Source organism: Macaca thibetana, chromosome 2 (assembly GCF_024542745.1).
Source record: "Macaca thibetana thibetana isolate TM-01 chromosome 2, ASM2454274v1, whole genome shotgun sequence".
NCBI lineage: Eukaryota > Metazoa > Chordata > Mammalia > Primates > Cercopithecidae > Macaca > Macaca thibetana.
In genome coordinates, this window is record NC_065579.1 from 45501132 (window position 1) to 45523836 (window position 22705).

Sequence of the window (22705 nt, forward strand, 5' to 3'; positions counted from 1 at the left end):
CTTTTCGGGCGCAACCGTATGTCAACATTCACCATCTTAAGATGAGCAGACTGCAAGCGTGGGAGCTGCCGAAGTGGCGAGAACAGCGTTTCCGTCGATCGAGAGCCAGGCCACCGGTCAGCTCCAGTCCTATTTTGAGTTGAAGTAAAAGCTACTCCCTAGATGGCCAGTGCACGTCTTTAAAAAGCGGCTCCCTTCCCACAAAGGAAATACGACTGGTTCGCATCTGTCAAGGGTTGGCGTTGGGATAAGAGAGTGAAATATCAGCTGGCCCTGGACAAGGAGATACTCTGAATTCCCGGACCCAATAACGTGACCAAACACCGTGACTCCCAGGAAAACTAGCGTAGTGAGCGCGGCTGAGGAAATTACTGACACCGGAAGTCACGTGAGCGGCTTCCCCCAAGGTCGCTATCTCGACAGTCGACTATTCAGCCTTGCAGGCTCCTCTGGCGGGCTTCGCTGAGATCCGCTCTTTCGGTGCTCGACTCGCCCGTGCTGCTGCTGCCGCCGAAGGAGGGGCAAAGCTCAAGATGGCGGACAAAACGCCAGGCGGATCTCAGAAGGCCAGTTCAAAGGTAATTTCTGACAAAATTTCGTAAGTCAGCGGATCTACCACTGTCGTCTGGGGCCCACAGACGCTTCTGGCCTGTGAGAGGCGATTGGGATTGGGGTCTGCGTTCTGCTCGCGACGGTAGGCCCGGGCGCCGCCGCACCGTGGTGCGCAGGTTGAGAGGCCTGGTATCTCCCCTTATTCCCAGCCTGGATTCAGCTCGAAACTGGCGTGCCCAGGGGGTGGTGGCGTGAGTGCTTCGGCCCGCACTTGGCGTTGGAGTGAAATCAGGAATTCAGATTGAGGTCCGAAGTCGTGAAAACGCTCTCCTGTATTTCAGCTTCCTGCGCCCTGAGGCCTCCAGACAGCGCCTGGGAGAGAGGCGGGAATCGCTTCCCGGTGCTTAAGTGCTGCTTTTTCCTCGGTTTTGGATCTCACTCACTTCCGGCCTCCCTCAGTTTCCCTCCAAGGAATAAATAATCTTTAGGGTCGCCAGCTGTGAGGGGAGGACCACTAGGGCAAAGACGCGAAGTGGGAAATGCAGAGGCGGGAGCAAGCTCTCCTTTGCAGTGCTTCATAGCCAAGGTTAATGTACACGCTACACGTGGTCTTTACCTTAAGGGGAAGTAAAAAGCACTTTTTAGGGTAGAGGACTCGTGGTCTCTTTCTTCATGTTGAAGAAACACAGTGAAAAGAGAAGCCCCGTAGACTTTTAAGCTACATACGATTAGTAAATTGCATTTGTGTTTACAGGGAATCCTGTGCACGTATTGTGAAACCAGTGAGCTGTGGTAGTAGTTCAGCATTAGTAAGGTTGGGTTCTTAGTTGCCATCTTGGGCGGGACATTTAATCGTTGTTTGCTTTGGTTTTCTGGTCTCGAATATATTAATTGGTACTGCCACTAGGTAGGTAAACTTCCCGATGCTGATGCAAAAAGGTGTATAACACTTTTTTAGGTGCTGGGGACTGTTACATCTTAAAGAGTATGTGTGACTATAAATCAGTTATTAGAAAGTTAAATTTACTGTAGGAGAGAAGCTTGCTTTTACAGTTCTGAGAAACATCAACTCGTTTTCTACTTGCGTTCTCTAATCCGACTGTTTATGCCACTTGGTGAATGATGTACACCAAAATAATTAGTTCATAATTAGTAATGGTCTTACCAGACATCCTTTAGTTACGTAGAAACTTTGATAAGGGGCCAGTTTCGGCTGCTTTACAAGGTGTTGTGTCAGTTTTTTTCCCTCCTCAGTACATTTCGTCTTCTCCCCCTCTTTGGGGGCGAGGGGAATACAGGGGTAACTCGCTCTACCAACTCTTCTCAACAGACTCATGACAAGAACATACCGTTAAGGAGCTATTACTAAAGTTAGCTACGTTCATAACAAGTCATGCATAAGCCTCACAATTTCTGTTTCTTCTCAAAGTAATATTTTAAGTATTCCCTACTTGAGGTCTTGGATACATTGAAAACATTTCAATGTCTGTGTTCAGGCTTCCTTCTGAAATAGTACTTTTCATGATTGTGAATGATGGCTGTTCCCTATAAATAAATTATTGGATTATCCAGTAATCTTTTCTGTTGATATTGCCTTAGATTATAATCTCTTGATGCTGTTAACAGATTTCTTACTGATGTCTGTAAAAGGAATCAGAATATCTTAACTAATTTGGAGGCTGCATAATGTAGTGGGAAGATTATGAATTTTGTTAGCAAAAGAGATTTGGGTTTAAATCGTGACTTGGTAATTAATTATATTTGCGATAATATTAAGGCAGATTGCTTAAACTCTGGAACCTCAATTTCCTCATTTGTAATGTAGATATAATTCTTTTTTTACAAGGTTGATATAAGGATTAAATGAGCTAATGTCTATAAAGTACAACATAATAAATTGTAGTTTCTTTCCCCTCTCCTTTTTTGTTTTTAGAGGAAATAAATTCTTAACTTTCAAAATGTCAGGATAAATTTTAAACCTGTGATTTGGAATCTAAGTAATCAGCCGTCATAATGACTGCCCAGATAGCTGCTTTTTATTTTTATTTTTATTTTATTTTATTTTTGTGAAGAAGTCTCACACTGTTGCCCAGGCTGGAGTACTGTGGCACAGTCTCTGCTCATTGCAACCTCCGCCTCCCGCGTTCAAGTGATTCTCCTGCCTCAGCCTCCTGAGTATCTGGGAGTACAGGCGCGCACTTCCACACCCGGCTAACTTTTTGTATTTTAGTAGAGATGGGGTTTCACCATGTTGGCCAGGATGGTCTCGATCTCTTGACCTGGTGATCCACCCGCCTCGGCCTCCCAAAGTGCTGGGATTACAGGCGTGAGTCACTGTGCCCCGCACTGCTTTTTATTTCTAACACAAAATTTGTTAGAGAAAGTGTAAGATCATTTTGGCTAATACTACGGTATTTGGAATTTCTAGCCTTTGATACCTGGTTTGATTTCCTTTCCCCAGGAAAGAACAGATGAGTGGCTTATGTTTTACAATACAGATGGAGTGAACAGATACTTCTGTTTCATGTTTCGTCGTTTTCTTTGGTAGTTAAATTCCCATTAATATGGATAGGGATGCTTATATTTCTAGACATTGGGAAAATGGTAATTTTAAAATATACAGTATGGCAAAACTATTAACATTTCTTAATTATAAAAAGATTAGATTAGATAACCTCTACAGGTCTTCTAGTTGCTTTTTTTTTTTTTTTGAGACAAGAGTCTTGCTCTGTCGCCCAGGCTGGAGTGCAGTGGCACAATCTCAGCTCACTGTAACCTCTGCCTCCCGGGTTTGAGCGATTCTTCTGCCTCAGCCTCCCGAGTAGCTGGGACTACAGGTGCCCGACTAATTTTTGTATTTTTAGTATTTTAGTATTTGTATTTTAGTATTTTAGTATTTTGTATTTTAGTAGAGACGGGGTTTCATCTATTGGCCAGGCTGGTCTGTAACTCCTGACCTTGTGATCCCCCGGCCTCGGCCTCCCAAAGTGCGGGGATTACAGGAGTGAGCCACCGTTCCTGGCCTCTAGTTTTAAAATGATACTTTATGAATGTATACTTGAATGACTTATCTTTATTCATAATTGTCCCTAGTGAAGAGACCCCTATGCACTTTAATTTTCTGTGTAATTTTGTTGTTCTCTGCATTTTAGAGCCTGGCAGATGTAGACATTTAATAAATGTTCTAGAAATGAGCTAAAATTTTCCTGTGCATTTGTTTATCACTAGTCTAAAATATTGCTTGGCTGGGGAGGGGTGTTGACGTTATGTTGTAGCTTTGATTTTGAGAGGACAGAGAGCTAGTCTGTAATTGTTTGCTTATAAAATTGTTAAACATTTTCTTATAATTTAATTTATAAAAAATTATTATTTTGGACTGTCAGTTGTTTACTTAGCAAAATTAGGATATGAAGAAAATTTAGTATTTTCTTTCCTTCTGCAATTTCCTGTGCTGGTAATACTGCTAATGTAATGGAATTGCGTGCCCTGCTATTTCACTCTGTGACTATGGCTTTTTTTTCTTTTTTGCCGTATCGCTAAAAATTGAGTTAGATGAATGGATAAAACAGAAAAAACTACAGACTTTCTTGCACATTCAGTGCTGAATTGCTTTGGAAACTGTTTTGATTGACTGCCTTTGCTGATTAACAAAAAGTATCACTTTTAAGAAATAAGTAAAATGAGGATCTATTCAAGGCTTGTGAACCTTAGGTATTTATTACTGCCAGTTTTCGTTTTTTGTGGTAACTGAAAATTTATGAAAAAGTCCAAACAAAATATATACCTTGAAAATTAGGCTTTTCACAGTTTGCCAGTTTCAAACTGAATCTTTATTATGATATGGTTGTAACCTTATCTTAAAATATAAGGTAGTTTTTTTTGGTAGAAGGTTTTCGTTTGGTGTGGAAGGTAGAACTGAACTTCCTTCCATTTTCTCGATTGATGCTTTCTTGAAACTTGAACCTGCAGCACTGGTGCTAGAATATGCCTGTTGGTATGGTTTTAAAAATAATTCCTATCTTTCTGGATTTAATTGATTGTTTTCTGAAAGTCCAGTTTTTATTTTCACTTTTTGTTTTTTAGTTCTGAAACTTTGTTTTCCTTGGAAAGTAAACCTTCTAAGAAAGATACCCATTTGCCTTACTGGGTATCATAGAGAGAAGAGCTCATTTAGTATGCAAGTTGAAGACATCTACCCCTCTACTCCCCACTCTTTTTTACAAGGAGCCGTCATTTTTGGAATAAAAAAAACTTGCTACAAGATATTAAAATCAAAAATAGTAATATTACAAACTGCCTCTTATTCTAGTATAGGTAGTTTTAACATTTTATTGCACATCAGCTGTGAGCTGTATATTTTGCTGAAATAACGTTTTTGAAAGCAAGATACATTTGTCAGTAGCACTTGAGGCTAATGGTAGTGTTAGGCATCTATTCCCTGAGTTAAAGTTTTTCACAAGGCCGTTCCTCAGTTTAGATAAGCTATAGGTTATTCAGAGTGTACTTACAACTTTTCATATAGTATTGGTAGTGTTTTGAGTAATTTAACAAATCATCTTACATTTGGTATTTAACTTTATTTACATAGTGCTTGTATTAATGATGATTTTTTTTTTTAAAGATGGATACCTTGATTTGGCTTGGATAGTGGTATTAAGCTAGGTAGCTGTGGTTAATGAGTGGACAGCCTAGTATGTTGACAGTGTGGAGTGTAATTTTGTTTGGTGGTAGGTACTTGTTCTGACAAATCAAGTATATTGAGACTCTGTCACTTGCCAGATCTTGTGCGTGATGTTGAGTTAGACAATGTTAAATTAAGAATGTACCCATTTTTCGCGGTCGGGCGCGGTGGCTCACGCCTGTAATCCCAGCACTTTGGGAGGCCAAGGTGGGTGGATCACCTGAGCTCGGTAGTTCAAGACTAGCCTGACCAACATGGAGAAACCCCGTCTCTCCTAAAAATACAAAATTAGCCGGGCCTGGTGGCGCATGCCTGTAATCCCAGCTACTCGGGAGGCTGAGACAGGAGAATCACTTGAACCTGGGAGGTGGAGGTTGCCATGAGAGCTGAGATTGCGCCATTGCGCTCCAGCCTGGGCAAAAAGAGCGAAACTCTGTCTCAAAAAAAAAAAAAAAAAAGAATGTACCCATTTTTACCCATTTTTGAGGAGCATGCTGTCTAGTAGAAGAGAGTCAAGATAGTACAATTAAGGTGTTATTATGCTTCCTGCAGGAGAGATTGTTAAACTTGTGGAAATGAAAGTTGCTGCTCTTAGAGGGTGAGAGGAGAAACGTGGGAGATGAGGAGACAGATACGAGAATAGAGAGCTCACTAGGCAGAATGGTGGTGTTGGAGGAACGTTGCTGTGGATAGCTTGCTAATTTGGAAACTCAGATGTGGGGCTTTCACTTGAAGTAAAATTGGAGCAGCTGGAAGAAAATTAGTTTTGTTCTCAGCCAGCAAGCTGTAGGGCAATAGGTAGTGTAGTTGGCTTCACTTTTATCCCCTTAGCAGCCATCAGAATGATCTTTTTTTCTTTTTAGACTTTCTTGCTGTCCCTCCCCACATTTGTACTGTCTGGTTTCTCTGCTCCAAAATTTCTCTTGTGTATGCTACTTTATTGTCTCAAACTTCCCTTAGTCTTCCTTTTCATTTCTTGCTTTTGTGTCTTTTTTCTTTGCTTTCTTTCTTCCCTCTCGCCCCCCCCCCCCCACCCCGAGACGGGGTTCTTGCTTTGTTAGGCTGGTCTTAAACTCCTGGCCTCGAGCAGTCGTCCCACCTCAGCCTCTTGAGTAGCTGAGATTACAGGCGTGAGCCACTCCATCCAGCGGCTTTTGGGTCCTTTCATTTGGATAAGGAGCTGTGCTGTAGACTTAGGAGATCTTTAAGCATCATTCGTTTGTGTTCTTCAGTTAACAATAAAAAGCCAAACTCAAGACAAATAATACAGTTCATCTCTAGGTTAAGAAGAGGGAGAGGCTTAGCTTCTGAAGTAGTGCTATATTTACTGTTTACTTTGACTGTTATCTTTAGAAGTTGATTATTCTTTTAAAAATTGTGTTAACTGCTGTTTGAACTGTTCTTAACCCTCAAAAAGTTCTGTGCTGAAAGCTGTTTAGCTATAGGTGTGTATCAGTGGAAAATGTCTGGTTTGCAATAAATGTGATTAGTGACATCTTAAGCTAATTGACATCAGCTGGTGCATTGTCCTACATCGTACACCGGTGCATTGTCCTACACCATGCTGTTATTGCTCTATTTGCAAATTTATCAAATTGTATTATTTTGAAAGCTGACAAAATTGTTACTTTTGAACTCATTTTTGTATTAGAGGTTATTTTATTTGATGAATGGTTATGCAAGTGAGATTCTTAAAGATTATAGAGCTTCATCTTTTGATGACGACTTGGAGTCAGGGAAGAGTTAACTGTATGGAAATAGGCAGAATGTCTAGGTTCTTGTATCTTTTGTTTTTAAATCCTAGAAATGATGATTTGGATGTGATGGCATAAAAGACTAAAGAAAGGGTAGCACTTTCTTAGTTATTCTTTTGGATGCTTGTTCTTTCTGGGTGAACTTTAGAATTGTTTTGGCAATTCCTTTGCCCCCTTGCAGATATTTCCCTTTGGAATTTAGAGCTGTTGAATGAAATTGTATTAAATATGTAAAGAAATTTAGGTATCATTGACATTATCTTTATATTGAATTTTCCCATCCAGTAATATGAATCTTTTGAAAAGGTGACTTGAGTAACTGGATTTCTCCTAAAGTTTTTGTTTTTTCTTCACAAGGGTTATATACATTTATTAAATTGGTTTCTAGATGTTTTTATATTTTTTGTTGCTTTTATGATTAGGATGTTTTTGTTACCTAGCAAGTTAATACTGGTGTATTGGAAGGCAGTTGACTTGTTTTTGTTGTTATTGTTTGTTTTTGAGATGGAGTCTCACTCTGTTGCCTAGGCTGTAGTGCAGTGGTACGATCTCAGCTCACTGCAAGCTCTGCCTCCTGGGTTCACACAATTCTCCTGCCTCAGCGAGTAGCTGGGACTACAGGCGCCCGCCACCACGCCCGGCTAATTTTTGTTATTTTTGGTAGAGATGGGGTTTCATCAGATTTGGCCAGGATGGTCTCCATCTCTTGATATATCTGCCTCAGCCTCCCAAAGTACTGGGATTACAGGTGTGAGTCACAGCTCCCGGCCCAGGCCGTTGATTTTTTTCACTCCCTTCAGCCTCTTGCCTGAACTACTTTTGTAAGAGTGGTTGTTTATTCTTTTGGATTTTTAAATTTCTAGATATTTGTAAATTGATGAGTTTCAAGATATGTTTCAGAGTGTGTTTCATAGTTAATACTAAAAATTTTCTTCTTTTATACCATCTTGACGTTTAAGAAAGATTAGCTGCAAGAAGAAAATGAAGGTGGAGACAAAAGTTGGGGACAAAAAAACCATGGACAGAAAGAGTGAGATGGGGCTGGGTGCAGTCACTCATGTCTGTAATCCTAGCACTTTCAGAGGCGAGCAGATCCCCTGAGTCACAAGTTCGAGACCAGCCTGGCCAACATGGTGAAACCCTGTCTCTACTAAAAATACAAAAATTAACCAGGCATGGTGGCACGTGCCTATAATCCCAGCTACCGAGCAGGCTGAGGGAGGAGAATCACTGGAACCTGGGAGGCGGAGTCTGCAGTGAGCCAGGGTCCTGCCACTATATTCCAGAGTGAGACTCTGTCTGAAGGAAAAAAAAGAACAAAAGAAAGAATGAGATGGGAGGCGTCCCAGTGCTTGGTTGTCCTTGGCTGATTTTTGCCTATGCTAATGTGTAATACAGTGGAGTTCAGAGGAGTAAATTGATTCAGTGCAAACTTCTTACCAGCTGTTCTTAGCCTTATGTTTGGACAACATAAATAAAACAATACTGTATGGATCTATATTAATCTTCCTGATTTGCTCTTTTTAAAATAACATATGAATCTTCAATTTTCTCTTAAAATAATTTTGTCTTGAGCTTTATATGACATCTGGACTGGGAGTTGGGGTCAGGTGAGATATTTGTGATCTCAATATTCTTGATTTCATTTGAACACTTTTAACACTTAAATATATAAATAAAAACAAGTAAAATTTCACTACCCTGTACCCTCAAAAATAAAAACAGCTCAGTGACAGTTATATTTTGGATCCCCAAGTAAAAATTCTTGGAGAATCTTTCTTTCAGAAGGATAGCATATATTTAGTTAATAGCCTTGCAGCTTGTCATCTCTGTCTTTACATGCGTAGTGAAAACAAATTATTGCATACCATGTATAATCTGATCAGTTAAGAAAAATTGAAGTTTTAACAGTTGACATTGCTGGAAGATACCATATGAACTCTTTCTCGTGCCACCAGGCAGCCTGTGACATGCTATAGAATCATCTCCCTTAAAATGAGTTGTAAATGGTGCTGTATTGAAATTTGATAATATTTTCTTGAACTTTCTGCAGAATTTGTACCTTTTTTTTTTTTTTTTTTTTTTTTTTGAGATGGAGTCTCGTTCTGTCACCCAGGCTGGACTGCAGTGGCACGATCTCAGCTCACTGCAAGCTCCGCCTCCTGGATTCACGCCATTCTCCTGCCTCAGCGTCCCAAGTAGCTGGGACTACAGGTGCCTGCCACCACACCCAGCTAATTTTTTGTATTTTTTAAGTAGAGACGTGGTTTAACCATGTTAGCCAGGATGATCTCGATCTCCTGACCTGGTGATCCACCCACCTCAGCCTCCCAAAGTGCTGGGATTACAGGTGTGAGCCAACATGCCCGGCCAGAATTTGTACCTTTTAATAGACAGCAAGCATTTATATGTGGATTTCTTTATGTGGCTTTGGGTGGTTAGAGAAAGGAAGAGAGTTTTTGTACTGTGAACCAAGAAGTTGCTGGGCAGTACTGTGGCAGTAAATGATGCATCTATGTTTAGGAAGAGCTTTTGCCTAAAACTTCTGTTGTATAAATGGTGGTTAGGTTTCCAGTGTATACTATAAAGAGGTAATTGTGCCTCATATATATCTCACTAGTGTTTATATTATATTTTTGGAAATATGCAGGCTGAATTTTAAAGAAATGACTTACACGTTTACTTTGTATCATCATCTTTTCCTAAGTCAGAGACTGCCTTTGCTCAGTTTAATTAACTGAGGAGAAATTGCCAGAAGTAAGGAAATACTAAGTTTGTATAACATGAGAGACATAGTTTGTTAGTGTAAGACATTTTTAAATTATTGACTTTTATTTTTAATACTTGTAGACGAGATCATCAGATGTTCATTCGTCTGGATCTTCAGATGCACATGTGAGTATAAAAGGCAATCTTTGTCTTTTTTCCTTTAAAATTTAATTTCTCCTCGTATGTTTCCCTACATCAATGATTTTACTTCACAAATAAGTACAATTATATTGTGTGTGCTTTTTTTCCTTTTACTCTTTTTTTCTAGGTGCCTTCCTTTTTTTTATGTTCTACTTGCATAAGTTAGCCCTCTCAAGCCATGTTAGAAACCTAGTATGTATATTTCCTTATGATTTTTATTGTGTAAAAATCTGTACATACGTATGTGTACTTACACTTTGACTATGGGAATGCATTATACACATGCTTTTCTTACTGCACAGAACATGTGTTGGAAATCCCTGCAGGTAAACTGTTATAACTCTTATCTGTTCTTTCTTAAGACATCATAATGTTCTATGGTGGGGAGGTGCAGTTGTTTGTTATTTGTTTGTTGATGGGCATATATTTTTTGTTAAAAGCTTTCGAGTAACATTTTGGATAGATAATACTGCAATAAGTATTTTTTTATATATGTTATTACAGCAGTGTTCCAAGTGTAGTCTGAAGACCCCTGGGAGTCAGAAGATCCCTGGGAGTCACTGAGAATCTCTGAGAAGGGTCTGTGAATTCAAAACTATTTTGTAATAATACTAAGGCGTTATTTATGCCTTTTTCACCATTTTGGCACTTGCACTAATGCAAATATAGCTGGAGGTGCAAAAGCATTCGGTGGGTAAACTGTTGGCACTTCAGCACAAATCAAGGCAGTGACACCAGAATATACGTGTAGTCGTTATATTCTTCCCCAGCAGGCACAATAATTTCACTTGAGAAACCAGCATAATTAGAAATAATTTTTACTGCTTGGTGAAGCAGTAAAAATTACTACTATTTTACTACTTCATCAAGCAGTAAAAATTTATCATTGTCTTGATCTTTTGTATAGTTTGTCTTAATATTCTATGTGATAAGAAGTACGTATAACACTTATGCTTACCAAAATGTGATGTTTGTTTGAGTTGAGAAATGAAACTAGTTGCTTTTTTCATGAAACACCAGTTTTACTTGGGAGTGACTGACAGGCAAACTATGGTGAATCAGACTTGGGGATTTTGGCAGACATTTTCTTGAAAATGAAGGTAATGAACCTGTTACTTCAAGGAAAACAACTGTTACCAATATAAAATTCAAGCTTGTGAGTTAGAGTTATTGAAAACTTCCCCTGTTCTTAAGAACTCTTTTACGCCGGGTGCAGTGACTCACACCTGTAATCCCAGCACTTTGGGAGGCTGAGGCGGGCGGATCACCAGGTCAGGAGATCGAGAACATCGTGGCTAACACGGTGAAACCATGTCTCTACTGAAAATACAAAAAAATTAGCCGGGTGTGGTGGCAGGCGCCTGTACTCCCAGCTACTTGGGAGGCTGAGGCAGGAGAATGGTGTGAACCTGGGAGGTGGAGCTTGCAGTGAGCCGAGATCGTGCCACTGCACTCCAGTCTGGGCCACAGAGCCAGACTCCATCTCAAAAAAACAAAAAGAACTCTTTTGATGAAATCAATGGTGATATTAAGGGATGTGATATTTTGATAATGTACAATGAAATTTGTGAATATCTGACATGGCTTATTTCTAGTTTTCAGTGCTGTATATGTATGCATGTGTGGTTTGTTTTTTCTCTTGTTTTGCTTTTCCTAAAGATGGATGCATCTGGACCCTCAGATAGTGATATGCCAAGTCGGACGCGACCTAAGAGCCCAAGAAAACATAATTATAGGAATGAAAGTGCCCGTGAAAGCCTTTGTGATTCTCCTCATCAGAATCTCTCAAGAGTGAGTATAGATAAGATAAGGTAAAGATAAGAAAGGATAGTTAATGGTGTTAATCTGTCCTTGATTGAATTTAGTGGTTGAATATTTGGTTTTGTATGTGTTTCATCTTATTCTATTTGAAAATAGCATTCTTTTTGTATTTGGGATAACAGTAAACTCGTTTATATAGGGACATCCTTTTAGCTCAAATGTGAGATATATTTTATTTTAGAGTTTTAAATTTTATTCAAAAAGAAAAGTGGTGTTTGGATTTAAAATGGTTAATTGTCAAGTTTATCTTTCCCCACTTATATCAAAAATTTATTGAACCAAGTACCAAATATCAGTTACTGGAAATGCACAGATCATTGAAACACTATTCTTGTTTCCAGAGAGCTTATAGTCTCACTTTGGAAAACAAACAGGAGCACGTGCTATTCACTCTAATAAGTGCAGTGCCCAGGGTAATACAGGAACACAGAGAAGGAACTTCCTCACTTTTAGATCTGTAAAGTGCTCTCAGGCTCTTTTAGACTTTTATTCTATGTCAAGTAATTTTTTCTTGTGGTTAAATTTGTAGCATAACACAGTCATCACCAGCCAGTATTAACCACTGACAACAAATTATTTTTCTTGTTTAATAGTTCTAGGTATAAATATATTTTTACTTTGCCTAGATTTATTTTACAAGAACCCATTTTAAAATACCCTGTTTTTAGTTACAAATTTTTTTTCATTTCTGCAAAAATTCTGTAAACAAACTTTTGAATGATTGCTTATATTGTTTATTTGAATAAATACCCCATAGTTTCCTTAGCCATATCTCTCTTGGGTGTCTGAATTTAGCTCTTAGGGTATAAGTAAAATTTGAGCATGGTGATTTTTCCTTGGGTTTCATTTAATTCATATATAATTTTGCCACTTGTTTAAACTTTTGAAGTTGAAACCGGAGAGACCAAATGATGGCAAAATGATTTTCTATTTTGAGAAAATGTATTTTGAATCTGCTCCTGAAACCCAATATTGACTTTTAGGTTATAAACTGCTTTATTTTTCTCAAAGGGATTTTAATTAACTTTAAAATAGTTAGCAGCAATGTTACTCTTCTATTCTGCATCTCCCAAAGGCAAGCCTATTTAATGACTAGGGAATTTAAAGTCTTAATTTTGTAATTGGTTAGCTTCTCATTTTAGTAGAGAGAGAAACCTTCACATTTCAGTATTTTAGGTTGTATTTAATAAACATTTCCTACCTTTTAAGTTTATAAATCAAATGAGTAACTGATTGAACAAAAAGGTCTACAGACAGTATATTCAGGCTATATTTCAGAAGGAAGTTGCCTCTAAGTTGCATAAATGAAGACTTCATTAAAATACTGTTTTCTTATATTTAAAATTGATATAGTTTTACTTGAGCTGAAACCTTGAATACTGTAGGTGATATTTTAATCCCAGCAAAGAATGAAATTATGTTCATAAATATCAGTATTATTGATGAAGAATGAGGTTATTTACCAAATTATATAAAAGAAGTTATTTATAATATGTAAAATGAGGGTTGTAGATGGTAAATTCCTGCCCCGGGACCATGGAAATGTTTGCCTCCCTTTGCCTACTTCAGGATCTGTTTTCTGTCATTGCAACTTTCCCCCAGAAACATCTGTACTTTCCCTCCTCAAATGCTTTTATTCTTGTTCTAAGCATTAGTGTCTGTCTCTTCTATTTTTACCTTTTTTTAAACATGCCTTTTGCATGTTTTTGACCTAGAGCTAGTGAATGAAGGCATTCTTTGATGAATACTTGACGTCAGAGTCAAGTAAGATAGGCACCTGACGTGTAGAGTAGCCTCAGCTTTTCTTTACAATGAAATTTTTAAAAATGGCAATCTATTCTGAAGACTTAGTTATCAGTTGATGTGTATTCAAGTTTTAGATAGCACTAAGAATGTATATGTAAAGGTATACTTTTTATTTCTTAGCCTCTTCTGGAAAACAAACTTAAAGCGTTCAGTATTGGAAAAATGAGTACAGCTAAACGAACTTTAAGTAAAAAGGAACAGGAAGAATTAAAGAAAAAGGTAATGTTGAAAATGTATTTTGAATTATCCTTGGAAATGAATGTGTCAAAGTGTATTAGAGGAATGTTTCCTGAAGATTCTTGACCTCTAGGATATTCTCAGCTCCACCTCTGAGTCAAATCTGTAATACAACATATATTCCTAGGAGTTGAGCTTCTATCCTTGTTCCCTCACTCTGTTTCTTTTTTCTTTGTTATAGTTTTGGCTATTTTCTAATCTTCTTTTTGTATAAGTAAAGTGTGTGTGTGTGCACATTGTACCCATTCCCCTTAGATTAATGATAGTATGCTTTATACAGTACACTTTTTTCCAACTTGCTTTTGTAACTTAACATTATATCTCAGAAATTACCTCAAGTATATAGAAATACTCCTTATTCTTTTGCTATGGCTGTGTAGATATGCAATCATTTATTCAACTAAAATTCTACTGCGGGCATTTATGTTTTGTTCTTTTGTCATTACAAATAATGCTGTGAGGGATAATGTTATGCATATGTTTGGGTTTTTTGCTAGTGTTATCTTTGGGATACATTCTTATAGGTGAGATTTGGGATATGTTCTTATAAGTGAGATTACTGGGTTGAATGGTAAATGCATAAATGTAGTTTTTCTGTATTTGTCATTGTCAAATTGCTCTCTGTAGGGGCAGTGACATTTTGCACGCCTGTCAGTAGTGTATGAATGAATGTTTCTCCATTGCACTGCCAGTAGAGGAGTTTTGCCAGTCTCCTGCATGAAAAATGGTATCTCGGTGTAGTTTTACATTTGGATTTCTCTCATTATGAGTAAAGTTTAACAGTTTTTCTTGTGTTTGTTTCTGTGAACTGTCTGCTCATTTTTTTCTATAAGTTGTATTAACACTTTGTTATACAAGGTACAATTTTTTTTTTTCTCACTTTGTTGATTGTCTTTTTATTTTGCTGCTGGTGTTTTTCTCCATGCAGAAACTATTGTTGTACAATCAGATCAGTGTTTCCCTATGATTTCTGGTTTTTCAGTTTTTTCCATTATCAGCTTATAAGGGAATTTCCTCATGTTTTCCTCTACTACTGTATGGTTTCATTTTTAAGAATATTAAATCAGATTATTTTGTAGTTTATTCTGGTATGTGGTGTCAAGAATAGATTCATTTTTGTCTTTTTTCAAATAATATATTCAGTTATCCTAGTGTCATTTATTGAAAAGTTTTATTTCCCATTGATTTGAGATGCTTCTTTTATTGAACACTAAATTTCCACATGCTATTTGATTTTATTCTGTATTTTCTGTTATATTCTGTTGGCCTTCTGTTCGTAGATGTTTTGGGAACATTTAGAATAATTGAAACTATCAAATTTCTTCTGAGCTTTCTTTATATCAAGATTCTTCTTAGCTTTCTTTAATGCCACTTGTCGGTAGATGTTGCTGCTTCAACTTCTAATACACATGTTTTTGGTGATTTGAAAAATATTTATATTCACTGAATTAAATCATCATGCCTTGGAAACTTGGTAAACGTTAGTAGCAAAATACGTTTTCATATAGTCAATTGTCATGCAATTTGATGCTTGAGTAGTCTCTAGACAAATTTACTAGTTAATCTGTACTTAGGGGTTCTTTTCTAGTTCTACAAATTGCCGGTAGAGGAGCAAAGCCTCTCTTGGTTTCATTAATTAATATTTAATATCTACTAAAGATTAGATGTTATTAATTGTTAGGACTGCTTAACCTGGGAAGGGAGGGTTTTCTTCCATCTTACTCCTTGATAAATTTAGCCCTGTGTACATTAACAATTTTTGTATTGCGTGATATTAATATTTTCATGTGTATTTAGGAGGATGAAAAGGCAGCTGCTGAGATATATGAGGAGTTTCTTGCTGCTTTTGAAGGAAGTGATGGTAATAAGGTGAAAACATTTGTGCGAGGGGGTGTTGTTAATGCAGCTAAAGGTAAGTTTATAAGTGTAACTGCTAATAAAGTATAACTATTACAGTTTTTGAGCAAACTCCATCTTGGTTGAATGACTGCAGGTAGATAATTATGGAAGAAAGTTTGGTTGCTTTTGAATTTTACATTTTCTGTTGGCACCCTCTAGTGGTTATATTAGCAGAATAAATGGCCGAGTGTCAATTAATGAGATACTGAAGACAGATTTTAAACATATTTAGTCCCTTTCAGGTTTTAAGACAGCAGAGCACTTGTCATAGATTTTAATGTGTGTCGTAGTTTTGCTACAAAATGATTAAATTAGCATTATTGAGGTGATACTTGAATTTCATATTTGTTAATAGTGATAACATTTTAATGCTAAAGGCATTTTACTAATTTTTACTTGTTTTTAATAAAGAAAATGCGAAATTAGTTTTGAAACTTAGTATTTTAAATTTCAGAAGAACATGAAACAGATGAGAAAAGAGGTAAAATCTATAAGCCATCTTCAAGATTTGCAGATCAAAAAAATCCTCCAAATCAGTCTTCCAATGAAAGACCACCATCTCTTCTTGTGATAGAAACCAAAAAACCTGTAAGTCATACTTAAGTAATTGACCGTTTATGTTCAGAGATGACACTGCCAGTGATACTTCCACTGTAAGCAAGACTTTGGCTTTTTTTCATTTTTGGCGGGGGCAGGAGTGGTAGATGTTAAGTTTTGATGCTTTCTAACCCAGTAATTTACTTAGATGAGAGATAATGAATTAGGACACATAGATGATATTCTTTATATGCTCTTTGAGCAGTGAACATTTGCTATTTATGCTCATCATATATTGCAAGTCAAAAATTTACTATAATGCAAGTCAAAAATTGACTATATTTGACTTGCAATGGGGTTGTCTTTTTAAACATTTATGAACTGAGGTATTTAAATTATTAGTATGTGTAGTGTCTGTTTCCTAGAACATTTTTAGAACATTTTGGGAATTACTGTCAGAATTAGTGACACTTAAAATATTCTCAGTGTTAGAAAAAAAATTCTTTTTCTTTGAGAGTTTGGTTTTTATGGGAGATGGCAGACAGATGTGGGTCATGTCATTTGGAGCCACATGTGGTGAACAAATGTGATTGCATTGAATAGTAAGCCTGGTTTTTTTTGTTTGGCTTAAAAAATGTCTCTAAAAGCAATGAAAAAAAAAATCCAGCTTTATTGAGATACAATTCACATACAATACAATAAGATTTACCTTTTTTTTTTTTGGGGAGACAGTCTCACTGTTGCCCAGGCTAGAGTGCAGTAGTGTGATTACAGCTCCTGCAGCCTTAACCTCCTAGGCTCGGGTGGTCCTCCCACCTCAACCTCCTAAGTAGCTGGGACTACAGGCAATGTAGTCCCATGCCCAGCTAATTTTTTGGTATTTTTTGTGAAAACGGATTTTCACCATTTTGCCCAGGCTGGTCTCGAACATCCAGACTCAAGCGATTTGCCCACCTTGGCCTCGCAAAGTGCTGGAATTACAGATGCCTGGCTAAAATTCATCCTTTTAAAGTATACAGTTGACTAGGTGCAGTGGCTCGTGCCTGTAATCCTAGCACTTTGGGAAGCTGAGGCTGGAGGATTGCTTGAGCCCAGGAGTTTGAGACCAGCCTGGGCAACATAGCAAGACTCCCATCTATTAAAAAAAAAAAAAATTTTAAAGTGTACAATTGAGTGGTTTTAAGTATATTCAAAGTTGTGCAACAGTCACCACTCTGATTTCAGAACATTTTTATCAACCTGAAAAGAAATCCCTACCATTATCAGTCACTCCTATTTTTCTTTTTTTCCCTATTAACTTCAGTCCCTGACAACCTACTAATCTACTTTCTGTCTCTTGATTTGTTTATTCTGGACATTTTGTATGGATGGTATCATACAACATTTGGTCTTTTGTATCTGGCTTCATTACTTAGCATAATGTTTCAAAGTTCATCTTTGTTGTGGCATGTATCAGTACTTCATTCCTTTTTGTGGTTGAATAATACTCCATTTTATAGACATACCATATATTGTTTATCTGTGCATTATTTAGTAAATGGACATTTGGTTTGTTTCCGCTTTTCTGCTGTTAGAAATAATGCTGCTGTAAACATTCATGTGTGGGCTTTTTTTGTGTGAACTTACGTTTTCAGTTCTCTTGGATACATGTATATACACACAGGGAGAAGTGGAATTGCTGGGTCACATGGTAACTGTGTTTAGCCTTTTGAGAAACTGCCAGTTTTTCGAAAGTGGTTGTAGCACTTTACAGTCCCACCAGTAATGTTTGAGGGTTCCAGTTTTCTCACGTCGTACACTAATACTTTGAGACCAGCCTGACCAACATGGAGAAACACCGTCTCTACTAAAAATACAAAATTAGCCGGGCTTGGTGGTGCATGCCTGTAATCCCAGCTACTCCGGAGGCTGAGGCAGGAGAACTGCTTGAACTCGGGAGGCGGAGGTTGCGGTGAGCCAAGATCACTGCATAGCACTCCAGCCTGGGCAACAAGAGCGAAACTCCATCTCAAAAACAAACAAACAAACACAAAACTGTTTTGTTTGAAAAGTTTATTTTAGTCATTTAGTGTGTGTGAAGTTGTACTTCATTGTGGTCTTGATTTGCACTTACTTGATGATATTGAGCATCTTTTCATGTGTTTATTGTCCATTTATAGGTTTCTTTTGGAGAAATGTCTATTCAAATACTTGGCCCACTTTTTAATTGGGTTATTTGTATTTTTGTTGTTGAATTGTAAGAGTATTTTACATCTTCTTGAGTCAAGGTTCTTATCAGCTATATGATTTGGGAATGTTTTCTGTTCTCTGGGTTGTCTTTGCATTTTCTTGATGGAAGCATGGAGGTTTTAAACTTTAATGGAGTCCATTTTGTCAGTTTTTTTCTTTTGTTACTTACGCTTTTGGTGTCATATCTAAGAAACCATCACCTAATTCAAGATTATGAAGATTCCTGTGTTTTTCTCCCAAAAGTTTTATAGTTTTAGCTCTTACATTTAGGTCCATGAACCATTTTGAGTTTATTTTGTACATTTAGTATATGGTGTAAAGTAGAAGTCCAACTTCATTTTTCTGCATGTGGATATTCAGTTGTCCAAGCACCATTTTTTGAAAATATTATTCTTCCCTATTAAATTATGTTGGCACTTCTAAAAGAAGGATTCCAAAAGTAGATTAAGAAGCAGTTTTAAAAGAGGATTCCAAAGATGTTACTTATTGTTCCAGTAATTCACGTCCTCCAAAGGTGATTGTTTTGAAGAGTGCGTATTTTTGGCAGTTACTTTCCATGGCAGTTCAGTTACTTCATGTTCATTAATTTCCCTGACTACTGGTTGTCATTTTAATTGTCTAATTGTATTAATAATTTGTTATTTTGGAGGAAGGGGAAGGGAAGTTAAATGATAAGAAAAGCATTCTTTCTTTTTAATTTAATTAATTAGAACATACAATTTGTACTGAAATGATGTAAAAAGGCTATTATTGAATCATTAGATTTGCTTAACCTTTTGTTTGAAGTATAACTTGTCATATCCTTTATAGCCACTTAAAAAAGGAGAGAAAGAAAAGAAAAAAAGCAATTTGGAACTCTTCAAAGAAGAATTAAAGCAGTAAGTTTTATAGTGTGGAGAATAACTATCATAGGTATATTGAGCTGATACATAAACAGATGCAAGTATAAAGAATATACTGTACCAGTTAGTTATTACTAACCACTTTGTTATGAGATTGTTTTAGATATTATAATATTTGGTGGGGTATCTTTGAAAATAAATTAGCATTTAGTCCAGTACCTGGGTTGCTTGCATTATGAATATTCAGTTCAATTGATTTATTTAATGTCCAGAGTCCTGTTTGCAGTGGAAACAGTATACTCACTGGGGTGGGAGTGAGGGGCAGCCAGACTTAGCAAGAAACAAATTCAGTGGTTTTAATGTTGAATTTCCTCCTCACCTTTAAAGTAGGCTTTGTGTTCCATTGCCAGTATGATATATTAGAAATTTGCTCGTGGTTTTATTATAGCTGAGGGACTCTCTAATCTTGGTTCTCAGTACCAGTATTTAATTACAGATATTTCTAGTTATTTGATGATAGTAATTTGATAAGCGCTATTCTTAAATGTGAAGGAACAAATTTTGGCTCATTATAAGTGATTGTAAATATTTTCAACAGAATTCAAGAGGAACGTGATGAGAGGCATAAAACAAAAGGCAGATTAAGTCGATTTGAACCTCCTCAGTCAGATTCTGATGGTCAGCGTCGTTCTAGTAAGTGGCATTTATTTTAATGTGTATGTTTGTGATCAATTACAGTAGTTCCCACCTTATCCATGGGGGGTTACATTCCAAGGCTCACCAGTGGGTGTCTGAAACCATGGATATATACTATCCTTTTCCTTACACATTCATAGCTGTGGTAAACATTAATTTGTAAATTAATAAGTAATAGAACAATTATAACAATATTCTGAAATAAAAGTGCAATCCCAACACTTTGGGAGGCCGAGGCGAACGGGTTACCTAAGGTCAGGAGTTTGAGACCAGCCTGGCCAACATGGTGAAACCCCGTCTCTACTAAAAATACAAATATAGCCGGGCGTGGTGGTGCATGCCTGTAATCCCAGCTACTCAGGAGGCTGAGGCAGGAGAATTGCTTGAACCTGGGAGGCAGAGGTTGCAGTGAGCTGAGATCATGCCATTGCACTCCAGCCTGGGTGACAGAGCAACAGTCTGTCTCAAAAAAAAAAAAAAAAAAAAAAAGTTATGTGAATGTGGTCTCTTTTTGTCTCTCGGAAATTGTTACTGTAACAAAATGGGGGAAACAAAGGCGAGAGTAAGGGGGGACTACTGTATTATAAAAACTAATAATTGTTTTCTTTTCTCCCCTTTAAGTGGACGCACCTTCAAGAAGAAATAGATCATCTGGTGGTAATACAGTTTTTTGCTCTTTTAATTGATAAATTTTCCAAACTTTGTATTTTGCAGGTTATAATTCTTTTTTTCTTTCTGCCCTAGTTCTTGATGATTACGCACCTGGCTCACATGATGTAGGAGATCCAAGCACTACTAATTTATACCTTGGAAACATTAATCCACAGGTAATATTAAGTAAGATGAATATTGAGTGATATGCTTTATGTTTTTGGAAGAAAGCTACTTTGTCAGTCAAAAAAATCAGGATTCTGAAGCTGACAAATCTGATGGAATTTGATAGTCTTTAGAATTGTCTTGTAAACTTGAGACTTACTGGTATGGCCCAAATTGTTTTGCGACATATTCTCGTTTTCTCTTTCAGTAACTAGATTGAACTCTGAATTTGAAATGTTTTACTATGTGCTAGTTTTATTATTAAATCAGGGTATGACCACTGATGAATAATATTATTTTTGAGACTATCCACTTCTGATGCATACTTGTTTCCTTGTGGAGTCCCTTTTCTCATAGTAGCAAACTACTGTTTGTGGTTTGTCTTTTGCATTTTAATTCTTTTCCTACATTGATGCTGTTAATTATGTTATGGTGAATGTAGTAGCAGTAGTATATAATATACTGTTATTAAAAATTATATTTTGCATAGTTACTGTTAACTGTTTTCTCTGCATTTGATTACATGGGTAGTTGATTGTTAGAAGGAGAACAGATGATTAGATCCTTTTTTTCTTCATTGTCAATAAATATTTCCTCCTTAATTTAAATGTACTAACCACGCCTGCTTGAAAAATGTTCCTAAATGCCTAAACAAACCATCACTATAAAACATCTATCTTAGATCTAGGACCTTAAAGCAAAGGAAGATAGGGAGTAAAAGTGATTTTGATTTCTCTATCCGCTGAACTTGCCCACCCTGGCATCTTAAATAAACCAGAATATTTATAGTATGAAATGATGTGTGAATGCCCCACGTGGGATTTTACTTGTGTAGCGTTCCTGGTACTTGAATGGAAAATTGAAGCATGTTGCTATGTTGCTTTTCATTTTGTAAAAAACTACTTTGTTTTCTGAAAATAATTTTTTCTTTTCCCTTTTTTGCATAATAAAAATCTCCTACCCTTTTTAATAGATGAATGAAGAAATGCTGTGCCAAGAATTTGGAAGATTTGGACCGTTAGCCAGTGTGAAAATCATGTGGCCTAGAACTGATGAAGAAAGAGCCAGAGAGAGAAATTGTGGCTTTGTGGCCTTTATGAATAGAAGAGATGCTGAAAGAGCTTTAAAAAATTTGAATGGTAAGAATGTTTTTATTACCCATTTATACAATTCAGATATTTCTTTGGTTTGGAAAAGTATTTATAAAAACTAGGAAGGATTGGACCTGAAATGGAGAGGTTAAAATGAAAATTATTTCAACTCACCAGAAAGATTTTATTTGGAAACTTTTGAGAGTTAACAAAGTGACCTTTCGTTTCTTTCTTGTAGGAAAAATGATTATGTCTTTTGAAATGAAGTTAGGTTGGGGTAAAGCTGTACCTATTCCTCCACATCCAATATACATTCCGCCTTCTATGATGGAACATACACTTCCCCCACCTCCATCCGGACTGCCTTTTAATGCGCAGCCTAGAGAGCGGTTAAAAAACCCTAATGCTCCTATGTTACCGCCACCTAAAAACAAAGAGGATTTTGAGAAGGTAATTTTAAAAATGGACATAAGGCCGCATCTAATTTGTAAATACTAAAACTGTGGTAGTATTTCTTTTCAACAATTTTAAAGAAAATGTGTGTGTAATTCTGTTTGGCAACTTTTAAAGAAATAAGTAGATGTGTTCCCTGCCTTAGCCCATGGAAACCCTATATTTGAAATACTAGGTCATGTTTTTATTTGTGGCTACCATTCTTTTTTTGACCACTCGTTAAGTTTTTTTTCCTTTGTCCGGTGTTCTATCCAGATTTGCTTAAGTGTAGTATCTAAATTTACTTTGTTCTGAGAAAGTGATATTTTGTATTTGGTTAAGTGACATTTCAATTAGAAATTTCAATTAGAAAGACCTCCTAAGTAGTTATTGTTTGGATGG

General features: G+C 36.9%; 1 protein-coding gene across 3 annotated transcripts in view; it reads left to right on the forward strand.

The window, feature by feature from the left end:
* Positions 1-397: 397 nt before the first annotated feature.
* Positions 398-22705, forward strand: part of U2SURP (U2 snRNP associated SURP domain containing) — a 56919-nt gene continuing 34611 nt past the window's right edge. The window contains exons 1-12 of one of the 3 annotated variants that reach the window (XM_050779753.1): positions 398-578; positions 9838-9882; positions 11557-11688; positions 13645-13743; positions 15559-15673; positions 16115-16248; positions 19237-19304; positions 19867-19961; positions 20586-20621; positions 20709-20791; positions 21754-21919; positions 22110-22321. In XM_050779753.1, coding sequence (XP_050635710.1) covers positions 534-578; positions 9838-9882; positions 11557-11688; positions 13645-13743; positions 15559-15673; positions 16115-16248; positions 19237-19304; positions 19867-19961; positions 20586-20621; positions 20709-20791; positions 21754-21919; positions 22110-22321 — 1230 coding nt within the window. In that variant the 5' untranslated portion in view covers positions 398-533. Of the gene's footprint in view, positions 579-9837; positions 9883-11556; positions 11689-13644; positions 13744-15558; positions 15674-16114; positions 16249-19236; positions 19305-19866; positions 19962-20585; positions 20622-20708; positions 20792-21753; positions 21920-22109; positions 22322-22705 lie in introns of those variants that run through there. The other 2 variants (XM_050779752.1, XM_050779754.1) reach the window with 2 other exon arrangements.